General features: G+C 40.7%; 1 protein-coding gene across 2 annotated transcripts; it reads left to right on the forward strand.

The window, feature by feature from the left end:
* Positions 1–526: 526 nt before the first annotated feature.
* Positions 527–23,877, forward strand: mtdhb (metadherin b). Of its 2 annotated transcripts, none has more exons than XM_036558562.1 (13): positions 527–956; positions 4,087–4,182; positions 6,630–6,711; positions 6,983–7,255; positions 8,581–8,622; positions 9,943–10,083; positions 11,863–11,907; positions 12,062–12,139; positions 12,266–12,384; positions 14,100–14,210; positions 14,303–14,371; positions 21,278–21,374; positions 22,677–23,877. In XM_036558562.1, exons 1-13 carry the CDS (start codon positions 678–680, stop codon positions 22,742–22,744), a joined length of 1,500 nt encoding a protein of 499 aa, XP_036414455.1. In that variant the 5' UTR covers positions 527–677; the 3' UTR covers positions 22,745–23,877. The 2 variants fall into 2 exon arrangements, with proteins under 2 accessions (XP_036414455.1, XP_036414456.1); XM_036558563.1 differs by having other exon boundaries at positions 12,065–12,139.
* Positions 23,878–24,845: the final 968 nt, after the last annotated feature.

Consider the following 24,845-nt stretch of genomic DNA (forward strand, 5'->3'; position numbering starts at 1 on the left):
TGACATAGACATTTTATTTACTGTCCAAAACCACCAGTGAACCTACACATGTCTGCTGAGTTTATATGGGATGTTGATGATGGAAAATAGTGGAAAATCTGAAATAATAAGTTTTCTTTGGGGACTATTTTGCCTCACAACACCCTTCATGTACCATCATCAATGAATCAAAATATATTAAAATACATTTTAACCCTACACATTATCACTAAACTATCATAAAACAGTGTCTCAGTCATCAGGCAGTGAATTCATAACCATTTCATGTAGCAACTTTCTGTGAGGGAGCTTGGACATCTGGTTCCTATCACCACCACTGTGAACAGTTCTGACTCTGTAAGTTTCTCTAGAACGGAGCGTTTTACGCCAAACAGCTCTGAACGACTCTGTTTGCATCGTAGCCACTTAATTATGCAGAATTTTGGAAAAATCGGTGGAGTTCCCCTTTAAAATAACGGTTTTATCCTGCTCTGTACTCCTATTTATTATGTCATTATGAATGTGAACAGCAGGCGGCGCTGCGCAGCACAGTGACGATTCAGCAGCAGCAGCGCTCCGTCAACTGCAGCAACCAGAGCAGCAGCTTTATGACTCATTTTTGCCAAAAATGATCCAGTTTTCGATTATTACTGCCATGTTTTGAGACTGTGGTCTAATTCCTCACCGCTCGGACCGAGATGGCGCAGAGCTGGGCGGACAGGGCCGAGCAGATGGTGTTTTCTCTGGCAGAAATGCTGGGGCTGGAGGCCGCGGCGCCGCTGGCCTTGTGGCCGGTCGGAGTGCTGCTTCTGTCGGTTGGACTGGGGCTGATTCTCTCGCTGCTGCTGCTGGGGCTCCACAGGCCTGGAGCAGCAAGGGAACAGAGGGGGACGGCCGAGGACATCGTGCTAGAGCCCGGCAAGGCAGGGAAGCCCGAGGAACCGAAGAAGAGAAGCAGAAAGAAAGCGGGAGATAAGGTGAGATATGACTGGGGTTCATTCCGCCACATCATTTGTTCAGCAGCAGTAATGTGGTCAGCCTTAAGGCCAGAGGCGTTTAGTGCGTAAACTGGAGATGCATAGCAAGTTAACTGGCCTAAAGCAGCTGTGATTATTCATTAAAATGAGGATAGTGCACTGATCATTCACTAAACATGAGAATAGAGCACTGATCATTCACTAAACATGAGAATAGAGCACTGATCATTCACTAAAAATGAGAATAGAGCACTGATCATTCACCGAAAATGAGAATAGTGCACTGATCATTCACTGAAAATGAGAATAGTGCACTGATCATTCACCGAAAATGAGAATAGTGCACTGATCATTCACTAAACATGAGAATAGAGCACTGATCATTCACTAAACATGAGAATAGAGCACTGATCATTCACCGAAAATGAGAATAGTGCACTGATCATTCACCGAAAATGAGAATAGTGCACTGATCATTCACTAAACATGAGAATAGTGCACTGATCATTCACCGAAAATGAGAATAGAGCACTGATCATTCACTAAAAATGAGAATAGTGCACTGATCATTCACTGAAAATGAGAATAGAGCACTGATCATTCACCGAAAATGAGAATAGTGCACTGATCATTCACTGAAAATGAGAATAGTGCACTGATCATTCACTAAAAGTGAGGATAGTGCACTGATCATTCACTTAAATGAGAATAGTGCACTGATCATTCACTAAAAGTGAGGATAGAGCACTGATCATTCACTAAAAATGAGAATAGAGCACTGATCATTCACTAAACATGAGAATAGAGCACTGATCATTCACTAAACATGAGAATAGTGCACTGATCATTCACTGAAAATGAGAATAGTGCACTGATCATTCACTAAAAGTGAGGATAGAGCACTGATCATTCACTAAAAATGAGAATAGAGCACTGATCATTCACTAAACATGAGAATAGTGCACTGATCATTCACCGAAAATGAGAATAGTGCACTGATCATTCACTGAAAATGAGAATAGTGCACTGATCATTCACTAAAAATGAGAATAGAGCACTGATCATTCACTGAAAATGAGGACAGTGCACTGATCATTAACTGAAAATGAGAATAGTGCACTGATCATTCACTGAAAATGAAAATAGTGCACTGATCATTCACTAAAAGTGAGGATAGTGCACTGATCATTCACTTAAATGAGAATAGTGCACTGATCATTCACTTAAATGAGAATAGTGCACTGATCATTCACTAAAAGTGAGGATAGTGCACTGATCATTCACTTAAATGAGAATAGTGCACTGATCATTCACTAAAAATGAGAATAGTGCACTGATCATTCACTTAAATGAGAATAGTGCACTGATCATTCACTTAAATGAGAATAGTGCACTGATCATTCACTTAAATGAGAATAGTGCACTGATCATTCACTAAAAGTGAGGATAGTGCACTGATCATTCACTTAAATGAGAATAGTGCACTGATCATTCACTAAAAGTGAGGATAGTGCACTGATCATTCACTTAAATGAGAATAGTGCACTGATCATTCACTAAAAGTGAGAATAGTGCACTTATCGTTCAATAAAAATGAGAATAGTGCACTGATCATTCACTAAAAATGAGGATAGTGCACTGATCATTCACTAAACATGAAAATAGTGCACTGATCATTCACTAAAAATGAGGATAGTGCACTGATCATTCACTAAAAATGAAAATAGTGCACTGATCATTCACTAAAAATGAGAATAGTGCACTGATCATTCACTAAAAATGAAAATAGTGCATTGATCATTCACTAAAACAGAATAGTGCACTGATCATTCAGTAAAAATAAGGATAGTGCACTGGCCATTCACTAACAACGAAAATAGTGCTCTGATCATTCACTAAAAATGAGAATAGTGCACTTATCATTCACTAAAAGTGAGGATAGTGCACTTATCATTCACTAAAAATGACAATATTGCTCTGATCATTCACTAAAAATGAAAATAGTGCATTGATCATTCTCTAAAAGTGAGGATAGTGCACTGATCATTCACTAAAAATGAGGATAATGCACTGATCATTCACTTAAATGAGAATGAAGCTGTTAGTATTCACTAAAATGAGGATAGTGCACTGATCATTCAGTAAAAATGTGAATAGTGCACTGATCATTCAGTAAAAATGGGAATAATGCACTGATCGTTCAGTAAAAATGGGAATAGTGCACTGATCATTCACTAAAAATGAGGATAGTGCACTGATCATTCACTAAACATGAAAATAGTGCACTGATCATTCACTAAAAATGAGAATAGAGCACTGATCATTCACTAAAAATGAGGATAGTGCACTGATCATTCACTAAAAATGAGGATAGTGCACTGATCATTCACTAAAAATGAGAATAGTGCACTGATCATTCACTAAAAATGAAAATAGTGCACTGATCATTCACTAAAAATGAGGATAGTGCACTGATCATTCACTAAAAATGAGAATAGTGCACTGATCATTCACTAAACATGAAAATAGTGCACTGATCATTCACTAAAAATGAGGATAGTGCACTGATCATTCACTAAACATGAAAATAGTGCACTGATCATTCACTAAAAATGAGGATAGTGCACTGATCATTCACTAAAAATGAGGATAGTGCACTGATCATTCACTAAAAATGAGGATAGAGCACTGATCATTCACTAAAAATGAGAATAGTGCACTGATCATTCTCTAAAAATGAGAATAGTGCACTGATCATTCACTAAAAATGAGAATAGTGCACTGATCATTCTCTAAAAATGAGAATAGTGCACTGATCATTTAGGAGTCGAGAAAAAATGTGTTAAAATATGGTGAGTGTGCGCTGCCATCGACCTGTAAATTGTTTAAAAGTCAGAGGTGTTGAGTTTTTCACGCACTATGTCGTACGTCTTTACGTATTAATGTCACACACAGTCTCAAAAAGTAGGTCTGGTTCGATGTTCAGGCCTCAGATGTGAAATGTTGGTTTAATATTCTTAAAATAACTCAGGTTTAATGGAGATTTAACACCCTGAGGCCTTTAACAGACGAATATAACTGTGATTATTCACTAAAAATGTCAGTGTGTTGTTTGTGATTTGTCCTGTAGAAGCTTCATAGAAACGGCCTCGCCGTGGAACCTCAGGAAGAAGTGAAGCCGGCGGAGGTCCAGAGTCAGGATCCAGCTGATCCTAAAGCAGATAAGGTAAGAGCTCCGGCTGCTGGAGTGGATCCATTTATATACTGAGGGAGTTGAAGTGCACGTATAGCTGCGGCACCTCGAGCCATAGAAGTAAAGACGTTGATCTGAGAGCACCAGCTGCCTGTATCGGGTTCCCCGCCTAATCTGCAGAGGCAGCAAACCTGTTTTAGAGTCGCATCTTCGGTCGAGAGAGTGATAGGCGTTTGGGCTTTAACTCACTGGGCCTCATTCACCAGTATCTTCAACATATTTAAGTTTGATCTTAAACATGTTCTTGATAAAGGTCCTAAAAAAAGTCTCCGTCAGATTCATGACGTGTTCTGAAAGCGCAGAACCGTTCTAACCTTTGTGCTCTTGAGTGTGTGTAGATTCTGTTCTTACCTAAGAACAAATCCCACATAAGAGACACTGGTGAGTCAGAATCTTACTAAAAACTGCGTAAGTGGGTTTAAGAAGAAATCTCGGTAACACTTTCTATGAATGTCACGTTTGTAAGCATCTATAAACACATTCATAACATATTATAATGCGTTCATAAGGCGTTATGAACATGGTTATAAATATTTATAAAAATGAATTACACTGAATTGCACTTTATAGCCATGTTTATTATACGTTATGAATTGTTAATATAACACATTATAAGTAGTGTTAATAACAAGTTATACTGTCAGAGCCAAAGAAGTCAGTCTCAGCTTGGAGAGTGTAAAGTAAAGACAAATACAGAGTTTATTTACGTCCTGAGATTTCCAGTATTTTGTTTCTCAGCGCTGGAGCTGTTAGAGCTGCATCTTCAGGGCTTCAGTCCTGAATATTCAGATGCTCCAAACTGGCTGTCCAGCCTAGAATCACTGCTACAGTGAGCTTTTCTTACCCAGCGTCTCACTTTAAACACTACATTACATCACAGCAAACCAAGTACCCATCAGCCCCTCCCCTGAACCCCCTCTGACATCACACTGGGCGTGAAGTCACTGCAGAGCGAAGGCCTGGAGAGGGAGAGGCAAGATAGTAGAGCGCTGTCATTGTTATTTGTTCCTTCACTGGTTCTAACGTCAAGTACTAGAACCCTTCACTCTGTGACATCACTACACTACAGTACAGTAATGCTAATTTCTGCTGGCATCCTATTGGATATGCAGTGTTAAGTGAGTGCCAAGCTAACGGTGGTGTACATTACCTTTCCCACATTGGGTAAAACACTGATGGCAGCTCTAGTTTAAACTCTGACATTTAAAGCCTGTAATGTGCTTTACTGTGAATGTTTTAGTGTTTCAGTAAATCCTTCAGTAAATACTTCAACTTGAAGCCTCACTCTGAACACTGGAGGAGGCTTTAGTACAGTACGCTTCACTTAGAGCGGACAAATACCACTTATGAGCTCTTATAATGTGTTATGAACGTTACTTATAATGCTTAATGTTAACAATAAGCATAATGCATAATAAGCATAGCTATAACGTGTAATGCATGTTTATTAAATATTTATAGCCATGTTTATGATGCCTTGTGAATGCATTACAACATGATATGAATGTGTTTATAGATGCTTACAAACGTGACATTCATAGAAAGTGTTACCGATATTTCAGTTGGTGAACGAAGCCCAGTGTACTTGTTTGTGAAAGTCTTATCAACGTTACAAGCAAACCACAAATTCCTAACAGTCTCTGGCTGTAAAGGCAAATAAAGGGACTTCACTCGAGTTGGAAGCTAGGAGCACAACATTAATTGCATTATGGTAATTGGTGGCTTGGCAACATTTGCAGCGTTTAACAGCGTTTAACATACGTCGTAATATACGCTTTTTTCCACAGTCATTAATTTCCATTAATTTCACATCAGTTTAATGCTACCCAGCTCTGAAATAGTAAGTTTACAGGACAGGTTCTTTATTTTCACTGTAAGTTAATGTTAATAGATTTTATTCCATTTCATCATAAAATTTTCACACAATTCCGTATTTGAATGATAGAAAATAAAAATCGGAAAAAAGAGATTTTTATTTTCTATCATTCAAATACAGAAAAGAAGGTTGCTGTTTCTTTGGACAGCAACCTTCTTTTATGGAAACTGCTGTCAATCATCATCTGAGTGCAGCAAATCAGAGTACAAGGGGTGGCGAGGGGGCGGGCTTATTCTATAGACACACCCACACTCAAATCACAGGGCTTTTGTTCTGAAGAGCTCGTGGAGGTTGTGATTTTTGGGCTTTGTTTTGTTTTGAGGGCGATGCTAAAAAGTTCTACTGCAGAGCTTTTATTAATCTGGGACAAATCAATCTGTGCAGAATAGAATGAAAGATCAAAGAGGCTTTTTAAATCATACAATATTGTATTAAATCTTGCCTGATGAATGACAGGGAATGAAATTTGCGCCCTCTAAGTTCCTTATCGTGGCTCTGTGGCTGTGTGAATAACTCATTTAACCTGTTTTCTAACTGCTTGTAGGCAAAGAAGAACAAGAAAAAGCCAAAGGCTCCAGCAAAAGAAGCAAAGTCGGCACCTTCGGAACGCAAAGAACCAGAAGAAGGTACTTTTTCTCTCTATGAGAACCAGACATCTACTCAGTTACTCAAGATAATACATATTATTCATATCCCGTTTCCCTCTTTACTTCAGACTAGCCGCTCAGCTGAGACGTGTCTGAAGTTCAGCTTCATTAACTTTAGCACTGCTAAAAAATTTAATAGAGAAATAAAAATGTGTTTTCCATAAAAATCATCTGTAATTCTATCCGAAGTCATTACGAATTGATATGCAACATTTCGGAATGAAACTCTTCAAATGTGATGCTCTGTCAGCTGGTGCCTGGGAGACGAAAGTGAGTAACCGTGAGAAGCGTCAGCAGCGGAGGAAAGATAAAGGAGCGGGGGATGAATCGGGCAGTCCTGGAGGAGTGGAGCCCTCTGCCGCTGAACAGCCCATAATAACTCCAGAGGAACCCAAAATCACCACCCCAGCAACCCCCACCAAAACCAAAAACACCACCACCACCACCAGAACAACCACCACCACTAAAAACACCACCAGAACATCCACCACCAGCGCTCCTGCCGCCGCAGCCCAGAGAAGAGGTGAGATCTGCTGCAGCACAAACTCAGAACTCAGACACAAGTCATGCTTTTGGTTACGTTCACATTATCAGGCTGAAGTGGCGCAAATCCAGTTTATTAGCCTTAATGTGAACAGATCCGATGTTTTCGAAGCAGTGTGGACACACAAATCTGATCTTTTCAAATCAGATTTGAGCCACTTTCAAATGTGGTCCTAAATCGGAAGCGTATTAGGTTTGTGGTCACGCGACCTTAATGTGAACGGATAGATCGGAATTCCTGTGTTTTTATCACAAATATGCCAAATATGAGAAGGACAGTCGATCTAACAGTCTGCTACCTCATCTAACGCTGTGAGTCTAGTTTCTTTCATCTCATTTATTTCAGCTGGAAAACAGCTGAGAATAGCTGCTAAAAAAGCAGTGAACTGATGCCAGACATGATGAGTGATGTAGAAAGATTTATTTAATAAAATGTATAACTAACAAGATCACTAATCAGAGTTCAGCGGGCTCCTCTAAACCCTTTTAACATCCGCAGTACAACCAACAACGCGAGCAAGACACTATCATTACCTAACGGACCTGTTTTCTGAGAGCTTAGTGGGGAGACGCTAACTTACACTACATCCATGAGCTAACGACAGGCTTGTTAACGAACAGCTGCACCAAACCTTAAGCATCTGACCTGTGCTGGTACGAGTGGATCAGACACAGCAGTGCTGCTGGAGTTTTTAAACACTGTGTCCACTCACTGTCCACTCTATTAGACACTCCTACCTTGTCAGTCCACCTTGTAGATGTAACGTCAGAGACGATAGCTCATCTGCTGCTGCACAGTTTGTGTTGGTCATCCTCTAGTCCTTCATCAGTGGTCACAGGACGCTGCCCACAGGACGCTGTTGGCTGGATATTTTTGGTTGGTGGACTATTCTCAGTCCAGCAGCGACACTGAGGTGTTTAAAAACTCCAGCAGCACTGCCGTGTCTGATCCACTCAGACCAGCACAACACACACTAACACACCACCACCACGTCAGTGTTACTGCAGTGCTGAGAATGACCCACCACCCAGATAGTACCTGCTCTGTGAGGGTCCATGGGGGTCCTGACCACTGAAGAACAGGGTAAAAGGGGGCTAACAAAGTATCAGAGAAACAGATGGACTACAGTCTGTAACTGTAGAACTACAAAGTGAACCTATATAGTAAGTGGAGCTGATAAAATGGACGATGAGCGTAGAAACAAGGAGGTGGTCATGATGTGATGTCTGATCGTATATGATGCATGCAATTTTGTGCCAGTTCTGATTTCATGTTTTCTCCTACTGTCCCTCGTTTCTCTACAGAAGAGCCTCCTGCAGCTGAAGTCCATGCTGTCATCCCACAGGGTGAATATACAGCTACTCGTTACGAACTCAGAGCCGTTTCCTGATCGGTGTTAGGCTGGCTTTACACAGTGAAACCTTCGTGCAACTTTAGTTGCTTGGAATCTGCATGAAACTAAATTTCTAAGTAAACTGCTCTGCGACTCACTTGAGACTCAGCTGCAAGCGTCTGAACTTCATGGAAGAAGTTTCAAAAAACAGCCAATCAGAATGCTGCCTCATATGATCACATCGAATTACATGCTTTCAGACGATTTCGCCAGATCAATGGACGAGAAAATAAAAGAGAAGATGGTAAATTGGACGCTTGAGATCTGGTTCTATATAGAACCATGAACACTCAAAGAACCCTTTGAGTGATTAAATGGTTCTTTGCATCGTGAAAGCATTCTTCAAATTGATGGAGAATGTTTTATATGGTTCTTTATAGAACCTTTTTGATTACAGGTTTGACATCATAACAATAAAAGAACCTTTTGGTGCTAAATAGAACCCTTTTCTAGGTTCTATATAGAACCATCTACAGCACATTCTCCATCAATCTGAAGAAGGCTTTTACCATGCAAAGAACCATTTAATGCAAAGGGTTCTTTCAGTGTTCATGGTTCTATATAGAACCATTTTTTTACTAAAGAACGCTTAAAGAACCGTAATTTTTGAAATGTGGAGCAAACACAGCTGTGCACATGTTAACGTTGTTCCTCAGTGAGTTGAAAGGGAGAGCACAACTGTAACGGCTGCTCATATATAGATTTGAAGATGAATATATAGATGTGGAGAAACAGATATTCAGACTTTTATAGTAGATCCTGAATAGTTTATGACAGTAATTGAACAATTCATAGTTTAGGGGGTTAAAGTTGATGACAACAATGATGACGGCTGAAAAAATATATACAAAGACAATATAAATGTTGCAGAAGTGTAATCTACAATGAGTGTATCAGAAATGAGCTGCTGATGAATAATAATTAGTATCAATAATTACTAATTATAATAATTACTAATAAAAATTATAATAATTACTATATTTAATAAATATTACTATAAATAATATAACGCCATTACTAATGTGTTACTAATAAATAATAACACATTAGTAATAATGTGTTGCATGCAACATTTTTTTTTGTTGCATAGAATTTATGTTGCATGCAACTAGTTGCATGGAAGGTTGGCGTTGTAAAGCCAGTCTGAGACGCAGTTTTAAGAGCCTGCTTCACTAATGTTAGCGCTTAGCACTACCAGCTGTCAGCTGTCAGTGGCTGAGCTGGCTGGGTTTAGTGCTGAGCTGATAGCTGGTTGTTGTGTTGTGTCCTGCAGTGTCTCCAGGCTGGGAGGAGGTTCTGAGCATGAACGGATCCAGCTGGGGAGAGTTGGCCGCTCCGGTTCATCCGGACAGCTGGAACAGCCTGAGCGCCGAAAGCCAGGACCTGCAGGCCGCCTGGCCGCAAGACATGGAAGGTAACACGCCGCCGCGGTGGTGATGGGTGTGGAGGGGTGTTTATTGATCAGGGTGGATTTCTGCTGTTTCAGGTCAGTTTGAGATGTAGCCTTCAGGGAAACTTCAGGGAAACTCAGATTTCTTTGCAGTGGTGGTGATAGGAACCAGGGGTCGCCATGACTACAACACAGATATAGACATTTTATTTACTATCCAGAACCACCAGTGAACCTACACGAGTCTTCTGAGTTTCGTGGATGATTTTACTGAATTGGTTGAAAGTTAAAAACACACTTTAAATTCTGTAAAATTTTGCCCTTAATTGAGTTTATTTTGTTAAAAGTAATTATTTTTATCCTTTCATTCCATTTTGTCACTAAAAAAACAGTCATAACACGACCGATTTTGAGCAGAACTCGAAAACACAGCCAGTACATGACTACACACTTAAAAGAATACGGTTCTAAATAGAACATGAACACTGAAAGAACGCATTGCATGATTAAAAGGTTCTTGGAGTTGTGTAAGCGTTCTTCAGATTGCTGGTTAATGTCTTGTGTATTGTTCTATATGGAACCTTTTGAAAAAGGCTCTATATAGCACCAAAAAGGTTACAGGTTTGACTTTGTAACAATAGAAGAACCTTTTTCGTGCTATATAGAACCCTTTTCAAAAAAGAACCATCTACAGCACATTCTCCATCAATCTGAAGAACCCTTTCACCACGCAAAGAACCCTTTAATCATGCAAAGGGTTCTTTGAGTGGTCATGGTTCTATATAGAACCATTTTGTTTACTAAAGAACCCTCAAAGAACCATAATATTTGAATGTGGAGCAAACACAACTTTGAACAGCTGTAGACGCATAAAATCTGAATATGTTTCTGTAGTGTAATTGCAGAAAATGTGTTTCGGTGGTGACAGTTATTAATGTTCCGCACTGATTTTCAGACTTTGGGAGACATTTACCCAAAACAAATCGTGAACTGCTCGTAGTATAAACGGATTCATTTATGGTAGATAGTAAATAATTGATAATGGTGCTGAATCACAGTAGATATTCAGTCTTTTATAGTAGATACTGAATAATTCATATTGGTTGGTGAATAATTATTAGTAGATCCTGAATAATTTATGACCGTAATTGAATAATTCATAGTTTAGGGGGTTAAAGTTGTATTTCTGAGGCCTCTGTTCGTTCCATCAAGCCTCCTGGACTGATTACAGGTTTGACATCATAACAATAAAAGAACCCCCCTGGTGCTGTGTATAGAAGCCTTTTCAAAAAGGTTCTATGTAGAACCATCTACAGCACATTCTCCATAAATCTGATTCTCTTTTGACTCTTTTTGATACTCTTTTACCATGCAAAGATCCCTTAATCATGCAAAGAGTTCAGGTCTTCATGGTTCTATATAGAACCATTTTTTTCTTACTAAAGAACCCTTAAATGTGGAGCAAACACAGCTTTGAACATGTTAACGTTGTTCCTCAGTGAGTTGAAAGAGAGAGCTCAACTGTAACGGCTACTCAGTCAATCGTTTTAAAGGCTCGGCGTAAACAGAACATATAAAAACCTCAAATGTAGAGTGAAGAACCTTAGATATGTAGATTATATGATAAATATATAGATGTGCAGAAACAGTAGATATTCAGTCTTTTATAGTAGATACTGAATAATTCATATTGGTTGGTGAATAATTATTAGTAGATCCTGAATAATTTATGACAGTAGTTGAATAATTCATAGTTTAGGGGGTTAAAGTTGTATTTCTGAGGCTTCTGTTTGTTCCTTTAAGGCTCCTGGACTATAGTGGACGGCTCCTTTACTGGACTACCTGCAGGTACGTGAAACAGAGGAATGTTCTATTAAAGTTCTTCAGACGTCAATCATTTAGACTTCTTCACAAAAACCATCATTACTACAGAACCGAGTGACCAGTGGGGCAGTGAACAGTGCGATTCCTTCTTTCTTTCCTCCCTTTCTCTCTTTCTCAGCAGCTGGTGAGCCTCAGCCTGTTCCTGACCTTTCCTGGGCCTGCCAGCCTCAAGTGGACGATGAGTGGTCTGCACCCAGTGAGTCACGCCGCTGCCCTGTGGCGTCACGATCCACACTTCCATTCCTCACTTCTATAACCGAATAACAACCCACTCCTTTGGCGTAGTTTCCCCTGTAGTTACTGTTTAATAATCCTGCTGCAGACACCAGCTGTGCGGACCCTTCGTCTGACTGGAGACCACCGTCTGAGGAGTGGGGTAATTATGAGGGTCGGCCAGCAGAGGGCGCTGTGAGCTCACGGGCGCCACCAGCAGAGCTGCAGGTCAGTTAGACTCACTGAGGTTCTGTGAGGGGGAGGAATGTTTACATGGCACTTCTTTCAGGTTGCCAAGCAACAGCGGTGTCCTATCTGTCAGTCAGATTTTACTGAAGCTCCGCCTTCTCTTTTGTCTGATTGGTCAATACAGTCATGACTAGTGACACTTCAGACTCCATTCACACAAAAGAACAGCAGTGGTTCTCAGAGCGGGGTCTGTGATGTACAGCCGGGTGGTCCTTGATTTTATTTTATTAGCGCATATGCGGTCATATGCAAAAGTTTAGGCACCCCTGGTCAAATTATGTTTTTTTTATTGACTTTCTAAGCGTAAATAAGTGAAACCGTCCACTGTAGAGAACACATTTGCACATTTTAATACACAGTTATTGGTTATTTACTGAATTTTGCATATTTGGAGGAAACAAAACATAAAATGTGGCCTGTGCAAAAGTTATGGCACACTTTAGTCAGCAAATAGAAGGAAACTGTGCACTAAAATGTGCCATGTTTAAGGTTTTCCCCCCATAGAGGATGTGGTAACTTATTTTTACTCAAAAAATCAACAAAATACATAATTTGACCAGGGATGTTCTGCATATGATGGTATATCTGAGCAGGTGGGCAGTGACAAATACTGACATATACTTTGCTAGATTTAGTTGTTTCAGCATTAAATCGAGTTCAAACTGCGCTGCCACAGTAAAAACAGTGAAGTATTCAGAGCTTAGATATTTACAAGGATTATATTCTGATCTGTTTAAACATTAATAGAGACAGTAATAAGCTAATTATAATATATACACAATCATTATTCATAGGGTACCTTCTATTGGGAGGAGTCTGTCCCAAACCCTGACCCCTAAATTTACACTTGTGAAAATAATGATGACTTTTTTTGCCTTTTTTAAGCATAAAGTGATGTTGAAATATTTAGACTTATCACGAGTTTAACACAGAAGTTTAGTCTGTTATTTTAGCCACGCCCCTGCATTTCAGAGCAGGAAGTGAGGCTGCATCCCTGTCCCTCATGGCCACATGGTGAGCAGTTAGATCCCATTGTTTTGAAGTAAATGAGTCCCAAAGTCTGAAAATCAGTGTGGAACATTAAGAATCGTCATATTTTCTGCAGTTCAGCACTTTTTAGTGTTTTAATGTAAAATATGATGATTTTCTGTGTGAACAGCTGTTCACAGCTGTGTTTGCTGGTCTGTACTGCTGAGTTTTTGAGCTAAAATTGTCACCGAAACAGTCACTACTGAAACATTTGGTAGAGTTATGATTGTTTTGATAGAGACAAAATGGGATATTCAATCATTTGCTTTGATAAAAAGTCTTTGATAAAGACTCTAAAAGTCTAAAGTCCAAGATCAGTTAAAAGACCCAAATGTGTTTCAGCTCTGACTTCAAACCAGTTCAGTAGAATCGTCCACACACAGAAACGGCAAAACAGTTTTGCTGCTCTATTCATCACCAAACGCACTCATTCTGGAGCTGCTCTCAGAATCTCTGACATGAAAAACGAGGCGACGTTGAAAAATAAATCAATCCGGACTGGGATAATTGAGTTGGATTGCGCGGCGACTCTAACTGAAGCCAGCAGTTCTGTGTGTTCTCTGTTCTCAAAGCGCTCGCAGATCTTTCCTCCTTTCTGAATATGAGTCATGCAAATGCTCGTTACATAACTGCATGATCATGTTTATTCCTTTTTCCCCCTGCAGGAATCCGATACCGAGAAAGACAAAGAAGAACCAGCTGCTCCCGGAAGCGGCAAAGCCAAGAAGAAGAAGAAGAAAAAGAAGAAACTGGAGGACGGTGGGACTGCTGCTCAGGTGAGGGAAGACAAACTCATACATAACTGACCTATCATTGGAATAACTGAACTTGAGAAGTGGCTTCATTTTAACTTTCCTCTGATTGGCAGGTGGAAGGAGAAGTGGGTGTGGCTAAAGACCAGAACACTGCAGGGAATATTTTGCCTAAAACAGTCAAAGTACGTCCCTTATTTTCTTCACTTTTTGGGTTGAAAAAAGGCAAAGCAAGGCAAGTTTGTTTGTGTAGCCCAGGGGTCGGCAGCCTGCGGCTCTTTTACTGCCCTGTGGCTCCACAGCAGAATCAGATTAGTAGGTAAAAATAAAATAATCCTCCTTTACAGTAAAATAAAGCTCTGCTGATCGTTCAACACAGTTTAACAATAAATGGTCTTAAACTCTGGAGTTAATGTAGAACTGCTAATTCACCCTTTAACCCTGAAGATCAGCACAGACTGCTGGTCACCATAGCAACACAGACAACAGTCTCGCCTAGCTAGTAGCTAACGAAACGGCAAAGAGAGAGATTTAAGACGAACATCGATAATTTGGAGACGAATGGACTTATTTGTGTTTATAATCACTCCAGCTGGTTTCCTGATACGTTTAATCTGCAACGAGAAACTGAAACACTAAAGAGTCCTGAAGCTGAAGTCAGTTTCTCATTCGCCAGCTTCTTGTTCAAATTGTCCTGTTCCACCTTAAATGGTGCAGCAGTTACATTCTGGCACCTCAGGCACCATTTAAGGTGGAACGGGAGAATTCGAACAAGAAGCTGGCGAATGAGAAGCGACTTCAGCCTCGTAAAAAGTTGAACATTTAAGAGACATTTTAGAAGAAACTGTTCTACAGTCTTTGTGGAAAAGTTTCCTGCCCGAGATGCGAGAAAAGCAGCTATAGCTGATCTAAAGCTTAAAGCAGAGCAAAATTAGCCTGCGTTTTGTTTATATTATATTTTTAGCCTGTACTAGGACATTAATCACATACTGAGACGTACTTACAGCCAAGATGGTAAAACAATACTTCAAAGTGGGTTGGCTTTTGTTGAAAGGACAAAATGGCTCTTCTTAACATTTGGGTTGCGACCCCTGGTACAGCACCTTCCACACACAATGCCAATTCAGAGTGCTTTACGCAATAATACAGCTTGGATCATCCTGAGGTTTAACACCTCAGAAAGGCTTTTGCAAAGATAGTTACAAAGGCAGAATTAAAAGAAAGTAGGAGGTAATAAAATATAAAAAAGAAAAATATGTTAGTCATTTCCAGCACCCTGAGTGACGAAGAGCACCAAATGTTACCGCTTTACCGGTTAAATAGCAACAGTAACTGAACAAAATCTTACTTTGAAGCAAAACCAACCTCTAAGCTGTTTATCAGTCTTTGGGATACTCGGGCTAGCACACATTTAAAACCTCCAAAGAGCTGAAAAAGCTTAGGAGAACATGTAGATGTCATATGAGTCAAAATAAAACAAATCAAAAGCTTAAAATGAAATACAATAAAATAACAAATAAAATAAGGAATTAAAGGAAATGAAAATAATGTTAAGATAAACTACAGTGACAATTTAAACTTAAAGAGCTAAAGATAAAAGACAAAACAGCAACTAAAATAGAATTAAAAGAAACAAAGGCACAAGAAAACAATAACGTTTTCAATCTGGACTTCATTTGGAGCACATCTGGCCTCATCTGGGAGTTGGTTCCAGCAGTTGGCAGCAGAGTGACTGAAGGCTGCCTCACCCGGTTTGGTTCTGATTCTGGGCACTGCGTACTGACCAGTCCCGAGTGATCGGAGAGGCCTACAGGGTTTGTATATGTCAAGCAGATCAGCAATGTATTTTGGTTCAAGGCCATTCAGAGATTTATATACAATTAGAAGCGCTTTAAAGTCAATTCTGTGCTTAATCGGTAGCGACTGGAGGACTGGAGTGATGTGCTCAGACCTCTTGGTTCTCGTAAACGTTCTAGCAGCTACAGCTGTTATGTTCTTGAGATGCTTAACTGCTGCTTTCGGTATTGTTTTTACATGAAAATCAGACCTGAATCCATTGTTATGCCAAGATTTCTGACTTGATCTTGATCTCAGAGCTCTGGCATCGAGACGAGCACTGACCTGGTGTCTGTCTTTTCGTTATGGTACTGGAGAAAGGTTTCTTTTATCCAGACATTTATTGACTCTAGGTGTGGACATAAAAGTGTCATTGGGACTGTAGTCTTCTGGTGAGAAGCTAAGCAGATGTGTGTTTGTCATTTACAGAGCTATGGTACGATATTTTTTTATTATTTCTAAGAATGTTGCCCCAGTGTTAGCATATAAAGATTAAACAATAAGGGCCCAAGAATGGATTCCTGTGGAACACCACAGGTCAGTGTTTCCCTTTTAGATTCTCAGTTGTTGATTGCAATGAAGTAGCTCCTATCTTCCAAATATGATTAGAACCAGCTAAGAACCATTTTCCAGTCTGTCTAAAACAGGGGTCGCAACCCAAATGTTTAAAAGAGCCATTTTGTCCTGTCAGCAAAAATCAAACCACATTTTATGTCCATTTTACCATCTTGGGTGTAAATATGTCTCAGTGTGTGCTGATGTAGTATAGACTACTACAGACTAGAATATAAATAAAAACTTACTTTGCTCTGCTTTAAGCTTTAGCTCAGCTATAGCCGCTGTTCTCGCATCTCCAGCAGGAAACTTTTTCAGTCTGTGCTGATCGTCAGGGTTAAAGGGTGAATTAGCAGTTCTACATTAACTCCAGAGTTTAAGACCATTTATTGTTAAACTGTGTTGAACGATCAGCAGAGCTTTATTTTACTGTAAAGGAGGATTATTTTATTTTTACCTACAAATCTGATTCAGAACTGGCCGACGTACAGAGTGACTTAAAAGAGCTGTTCATTCTATTTCCAATCAGGATGGGATTGTAAGTTACAGGTACCTGAGGGTCCGGCTTGTTTTGCAAACTTTCATGAATATGATCACAGCTACAGCGCGGACTCTGGAGATATCAGACTTTATCAGCTTTGTTGACTGAACATGCAGTACTGTGTGCTGCCTGAAGAGATGACGGATGTGGACGCTGCTGTCGCTGTGGTAGTGGCCGAACACTGCGTTAGATGGAGGGCGAGGCTGGGGGCGGTGTTTAGGAGGTGGAGGTGCCCGCCAGTTCTCCAGAGACACATAAGGGCTCAGTGCTTTCGGCCAGCTTAGTAGTTAGCGTCCACCAGTTCCTCTATTCTCTCTGAAAATCCCAGCAGTGATGACATCAGTGGTGAAACATCATCGGTGGGACTGATACTGAGTGTCCTGGTGCTGATGGTGCCCAGCGTACAAGGGGTGACTCTTTACTATCAGCCCACTGCAGACAGAGCTTAGCCACGTTTACATGCAACCTGATAATCCATTAATAATCCGACTGATAGCTCAATCGGAAAACAATACATCTGTGTAAACACCTCAGTTAGAATACTCTAGTCTGATTGAGGCCATTCAGAATACAGTTTCTATCCAGCTGATCGAGGTGGGTAATCCTGTAAATAATCCGTTAAATAGAAGAATAATATCCGTGTGAACGCCTGTATCTGATTACATTCCCTATCGGAAAGTTTAAGCCCGTTCTGATCATGTTCGTCTCGTCAAAGTGAAAGTTTATACCGTTCAACATGGCGGAGCAGAAACTGGTCTGCAGAGGAGACGAAGTTTATGCTCTGGTCTTTAAAAGACGGCGGTGGGACGGACGTCCAGCTTATGTGTCTCAGAACACGACGTCTTCCTCTCGGCCTTCTTTAATAAGGACATGTGAAGGACGTTTTCCTGAGTCTGACATCATTTTAAAGTGATTAAAAACACAAGCGCTGCTCACTGCTGCTCATCTCACTCTGACTGGACTCACGTCTACACTAAGTGGTTCTCTATGCATGAGTGTAATTTTGGATCGGGTTACTTGTAGTGAGCATGTAAACGGAGATTTTCATCAGATTGTTGAGTAAAGTTCAGAATAAACACCTCAGTCTTAATCTATAATCGGAATGTGTTCAATCAGACTGGAGAAAATCTTTGCATGTAAACACAGACAGTGAGCACCTGCTGTGGGTCATCATGTGATGTCAGATGCCCTTGCGTAGTTGCATTTTGCATGCGGAGCGAATGAGTGACGAAGAGAGGAAAGACCATGTTGGAGCCTCGAGCTGGGAGAGGTGCACCAATGAATGCTTCTAAGTTTAGTCTCCCAAGTGTGTCAAACAGTTCTGAAAAATCCCTCTTCAGGAGCTCAGGTTGCTCCCTTTATGCTTTCCAGCGTGTGCAATAATACGACTGATTGTCCGATGGTCAGATACAATATCAGGAAGCTGTCTGAAATATCAGGCGTCTGAGAGCATAGCACCAGAGGCGCAGTGTGTCACCTTAGCCCTGCTGCTTACGATCCGTATGGTTGAGTACAGGCACAAACCCGTGATCATCATCATATCACATCGTATCATATCACAACACAGTCACAAAAGGTGTTTTCATGACGCACAATATGCATCACAGTATTTTGAGCTGGGGGGAATTTCACAAAGCAGGATTCTTCAGTTTAGTCTGATAACGTGAGCCCAAAGTCATGCTTGTCCGATAGGATAAGAGCTGAGGGACAGTCCTGTTGGACAGTCCGTATCTCTGGGATTGAGTTATCTGGCTAAGGCTGGGCGAACACAACACGACTTTAACGATCTTAACAGATCTCTGAAACGGAGAGCTTCACGAACTTAACGTCAGTTTGTCACGGAATGTCTTGTCTTTTTGTCATGAGGCACTCAGACTAGACGACGGAGCAGAGAGAGAGAATAACACACAGCGAGTTTGGGCTACGAATAAGAACTCAAACTCCCAGAATTCCTCAGATCACACGACACACACAGAGCTGAACTCACTGGGCCTGTTTGTGGTTTTATGAGCAGCGAAAGCTGAAACTGGGGATGAATCTGTGGTGAGAAGCGCTGATATCACAGTAGAGCTGGAGAAATATTTCACTACAAACCGGCAGCTGAGCTGAAACTGTAAGACAGAGACCTGATCTGGATCAACATTATAAACATGATATCGGCTCTAATCTGTCTGTTTTACACGCAGCTCCTCTGGCTGCTTGAATCACTCACTGAGTTCATCTCTGACCGTCTCTCACTGCAGGACTCGTGAACATTTGGAGTTGTAAATATTAAACATGTCTGATAAAATCTGAGGGTCTCTGATCACTTCAGAGCAGGGGGCTAAAGACTCCCTTGTTTCTCCTCTCACACAACCACATATTCTGCACCATCAGTTGCTTCCGATCGAGTTTCCGACCTGGAGAATCGCTTCAGGTTGTGAAAATTAGTCGCAAGGGGCAAATTGGGGTCAAAATCAGGCAAATCGTGTAATGTAGGCCCAGCCTAACTGAGAAATCCAGCTTTCTCAAATACCCCCTGTAGACACAGTGCACCGGTAGTAGGGATGTGAATTTTGGCAAATTCTTTTGACCCATAACTGACCATCATTAGCCAGTGAGTAATCATTAACTAACAAACCCGACTCGCACACCAGTCCTGTTCAGATTGAGGCCGTTTAGTCCGACTGGCTCTCTGTGTCCCAAAAGAGATTAAAATCCTCAATCCCGACGACATGATTGGCTCTGCCGGCAGCGGGCCGGTAGTTAAGAGTCGGCCCTCGTACACCGGGCACCATCAGCACCGTCCAAGGACACCCAGTGTCAGTCCCATGACAGGGGAACCAGCGATGTTTCACCTCTGATGTCACCGCTGTTGGGATTTTCAACACGAGCCATTAAAGCACCAAATACAGCACTGAGTTTTCACATAAACATACATGCATAAAGGCTTTAACCTAACAGATGTGACAGGAACGTTATGTAGGCTGCTTACTTACACGCTTAAAAAGACAGTTCTTCAAGGGTTCTTTAGTCTAGAAAATAGTTCTATATAAAACCATGAACACTCAAAGAACCCTTTGCATGATCAAAGAGTTCATTGCGTCGTCAAAGCGTTCTTCAGAATGTGCTGTAGAGTCTTTTTGAAATCGAACAGAAGAACCCTTTTTGGTACTCTTTAGAACCCTTTTCAAAAAGATTCTTTATAGAACCATCTACAGCACGTTCTCCATCAATCTGAAGAACGCTTTCATGAGACAAAGAACCATTTTCTTCACTAAAGAACCATCTTTATATGTGTGTACATTGACCATTTATCACATTATTACCATATTATTAGAGTCTAGAAAACCCAGACAGAGGCCATATGGGAACGTCTGTCAAGTCAGTGGTCATCTGGTCAACCTTATGAAACATAAGACTAAATTATCGGTTCAGATACAGAATAGAAATCACGGACAAATTCTGACTAAAATTGGCCTAAGTATTTGTACTGTTTGGCTCAAATAACGTACACGAATGCAGTTTTTTCAGGTTCTGGCTGTTTCGCATGTGTGTATCTCCAAGCTCATCGTCCTATAGTGAGTCTCCTCCTTCATGACCTCTCGGTCCTGGAGTTGCGGAACAGGTTGCGCTCTTGGGTCCTCATGCAAAAAAAACGCTCCTTAAGCTGAATGAAAAACCCACTAACTGAAATATCAGTTGTTCATCAGAAATTAAACTTCTTAACCAAAAGCATTAATCCAGCATTTCGCTGTTGTCAGAAGAAAATCCTGTATCTCCAAAACGGTAACTTTACAGGAGAAGGAAAAAAACTACTTTACTTTTAATGTAAGTCAATGGAACCATCATGAAATTTACACACAATGTAAAGAGTAACAGGGATTTTCACGTTTTGTCCAAAACTGAAAAACGACAAAAACGGAGATATGAGGTTTTGTTCCGACAGCAGCGATTTATGTATTTGTCAGTTAACAGCTAATCGGTTAATGATTAACCGTTATTCAGTGTTTAAGTACAGACGACGTCCACGACACACTCAGAAAAACATGATCACCATAACGATGAAATATCGTCCTATTGTCCGCCTCTGCCGCACTGCCTGATGGAAACCTGGCTGATGATGACTGAAGCACCTGTGCTGTGGATTCTGAGCTTTGTTTTGTTTGTGTTTGTGTAGGAGCAGGAAAGCGTGGCCCCCTCAGCCCCTCCAAGAGCCACTCTGAAGCCCACTGAACCTGAAATGACGCCCAGGAGCTCAGCTACACCCACACAGAGTAAACAAACACCAACAGCTCTCACTCACACAGAGCAGTACACAGTGCAGTAATCAGCACGATTTGGATTTGCCGCCATGGTAACAAGCTTTAACATTAGTTAGGAAACAAGTCACTGAATTAGAACCTTTAATCAGAATAAATTATAGGCTGTCAGTTAAAAGGGGAATTGCAGTGAAATGGTTCAGATGTCTTTACAGTGGTGGTGATAGGAACCAGGGGTCGCCATGACTACAACACAAATATAGACATTTTATGTACTATCCAGAACCACCAGTGAACCTACACGAGTCTTCTGAGTTTATATGGAATGTTGATGATGGAAAATAGTGGAAAAATCTGAAATAATCAGTTTTCTTTGGGGACTATTTTGCCTCACAGCGCCCTGCATGTATCCCTCCACCATGAATGGAGTTTAAGTTCTCTAAACTATCATAAAACAGTGTCTCAGTCATCAGGCAGTGAATTCATAACCAGGAACTTTCTGTGAGGGAGCTTTTAGAGGTGGACGTCTGGTTCCTATCACCACCACTGTGAACAGTTCTGACTCTGTAAGTTTCTCTAGAACAGAGCGTTTCACACCAAACCACTCTGAACCACTCTGTTTACATTCTAACCAGTTAATAATGCAGAAATTTTGAAAAACTGGTGGAGTTCCACTTTAAAGGGCCGTAATATGGAAAACTGATTTTTCCTTACTTTTTGTTTGGTGTTGTACCCACTTAAAGTGGTTCTTCAACAGGTCTTTAGTAAAGGGAATAGTTCTATATAGACCCATTTCATGATTAAATGGTCCTCTGCATAGTGAAACTTCTTCAGGTTGATGGATAATTCGTTCTGTACCCGAGTTCTACCACTCTGAATGACTGTGTTTACATTTTAACCAGTTAATTATGCAAAAATGTAGGAAAATCCATGGACTTCCCTTTAGAAAGCCCTTTGACTACCAGCTGAAATTGTGTTGTTTGCAAAAAATAATGTTCAGAACTCAGACTTAATCTAAAAAATGTCACAAGAACTAGCTCATTTGAGTGCTTTTTGAATGAGGCACAACCAATCGGAATATAGCTTATTTACATACATTGGTCTTAAAGGCACAGTAACTAAAACAGCCTGTTTAATTCTAAAGGATAAAGAGAGGCTGGAAAAGGATCATGAATTATGACTATTTTAGACACATAAAACCACACAGAAGTGGGCCTTAAAGGAAGAGAAGTGTAGGATATGAGCCCTTTAACGTATTTGATGTTGATTATGGAACTAATGTTGAATTAATGCTTTTTACTTTGATTTCTCCTCCAGAAAAGCCAGAGGACAGCTGGGAATCCCCCAAGCAGGTGAAGAAGAAAAAGGCCCGAAGAGAAACATGAATGTGTGTCCTGGAGAAAGAAACGTTGATATGCAAACTTTTTGGTTGTACGGAATTTCGTAAATATTGACTGACTGTGTTTTTTTATACTCAGCCGTTGCCAGTATTGATTAGGGTCCGAAAGTGACCGGGTGCGTTCGCACTAAAGTAACATATCAAACTTACGACTGGATGCTTAAACAAAAGAAAAAAGGCGTTCTCTCTCTTTTTTCCTCTCTCTTTGAATTATGTCTGTTAATTTATATTTACGTAGTGCGCGAGATTTTTATAGTGACATTTTTGTGAGCAGAAATCAAAACTGGAACAGGAAAATCTGAAATCTGAAACTGGTCAGAACTGGAGCGGCACCGTTCGGCTGTAACGTAACGACTCGACCCCTTTTATTCAGAAAACGAGAAAAGCAAAAAGCCATACGTGGGAATTAAAATTAGGTGTTTTATAAAAGACGTTAATTGCCTGTTTAAAAGTGTACTTTTCTTTTTGTTTTTCCAATTTGACTTGGATTTTTCTAACCCCCCCTTGTAAGAAATGTAGTTCGTCATTTTTTTGCATGTGTAGTTATTTGCTTTTAAAAAACGTGAGTGGTTAATATTCATTCACAGATTTGTCAGTGTTGTTAGCGACACAGCTCAGGAGCTGCAGATGCAAAATAAAGTAAAGTAAAGCAAAATAAACCTCCGCTGGTTAAAGGAATACTTCAGCGTTCTTATCTCCAGCGTCTGTAGCACACGGACAGCATCTGCCCATAGACTTCTAATGTAAGTGTGTTTTATGCTAATGGGATTCCTGCTCTTTTCTAAGTTCAGGAAAACCTGTTGAAGTTATTGTCTGTGGTAACTGAGCGTACGGTACGGGAGCAGCGGATGGAGATTAGGTTGAACAAACGTCGGAGTTTTCCTTTAACGCTCTTCAGCGGAGGTTAAACAGAAAATTCCGTTTGAGTGAAGTTTCCCTTGAAATCGTGGTGATGTCGGCCGGATGTTACTGAAAACACAGCAGTGACAGGAACAATCTTGGATGCCTTAAACCTCGCGTGTGCAAAACGACAGCTGGAAACATCTGTCCAGTGCATGCATCTTTCTCCTTTTGTGGGTTATATCAGTCATGTCTCATTAAAGTCGCATCATAAACACACTTTCTGTACATGTGCCTGTTTACTGTGGTGGGTAAAGATACTCTTTTCTGAGTGGCCGGCAACTGTTGGCTCAGGCTACATGCTAGCATCTGCAGCACAAATGGAAATGTTGAAGCAAACAGAGGAAAACATGGGAAGAAATAAACACGTACGTGTTGTAAAGCTATTTTAAGGACCGATAATATAAATAAAGGACCATTTAGAGCAAAAGAGCCTTCAGAAAACCTCGTCTCTTGATGTTAAAGCAGCAAGTTTTTACATCTAATGAGGTTTCAGCTACGATAGCTGCTCCTTCAGATGAGCCAGGGCTAAAGCTAATGCTGATGCTAGCCTGTGCTAAGAAGGACTCTTTTAGGTCTATAAGCAAATTTTAATGAAATAATACAAAAGAATGAAATCTGTATGATTGCATTGGTATTTATCTCTACATTCACTCATCCTTCTGGGTCGTGGTGGGAGTCTGTCCCAGTGCTCACTGTGCAAAGGCAGGAAACACACTGGACAGGCCACTAGTCCACAGGGCAGACACACAGACTTTACCTAGGTGGCAATTTAGCGTCTCCAGTTGGCCTGACTGCATGTCTTCGGACTGTGGGAGGAAACCCACGCAGACACGGGGAGAACCCTGGTTGCCCGGCTGGGGAATCGAACCCAGGCCCTTCTTGCTGTGAGACGACAGCTTACTGATCTTAACAGAGCTATATGACATTTTTTACTAGGAATCACATTATACAGGCTGATCTCTTGGTCTAATAGTTTGGACTAATTTACTTCCACTGCTGTTCTCACTGCAGGTTTGTTTTGAGGAGCTTTTTTTCCTTTGCTTGATTGAAAAAAGCGCTCTGGCTAATATGCGTATTTTAAGGCCATCGCTCACATCACAGCCATGCAGTGCCTCCTAGCAAATGCAGTTGAAAGTGCTGCTATAGTACACAATGTGTAGTACAGATCAGTTTTAAGTGAATAA

This window comes from Colossoma macropomum, unplaced genomic scaffold (genome assembly GCF_904425465.1).
Source record: "Colossoma macropomum unplaced genomic scaffold, Colossoma_macropomum, whole genome shotgun sequence".
In the NCBI taxonomy this organism is placed as follows: Eukaryota; Metazoa; Chordata; class Actinopteri; order Characiformes; family Serrasalmidae; genus Colossoma; species Colossoma macropomum.

What these genes read in the sequence shown, in the direction of transcription:
- mtdhb (XM_036558562.1), top strand. Translation starts at nt 678, where the DNA reads ATGGCGCAGAGCTGGGCGGACAGGGCCGAGCAGATGGTGTTTTCTCTG. An exon ending in CTTTACTGGACTACCTGCAG is followed by an intron (nt 11,908 to 12,061) that starts GTACGTGAAACA and finishes TCTCTTTCTCAG; the next exon opens with CAGCTGGTGAGCCTCAGCCT. An exon ending in CTCAGCTACACCCACACAGA is followed by an intron (nt 21,375 to 22,676) that starts GTAAACAAACAC and finishes TTTCTCCTCCAG; the next exon opens with AAAAGCCAGAGGACAGCTGG.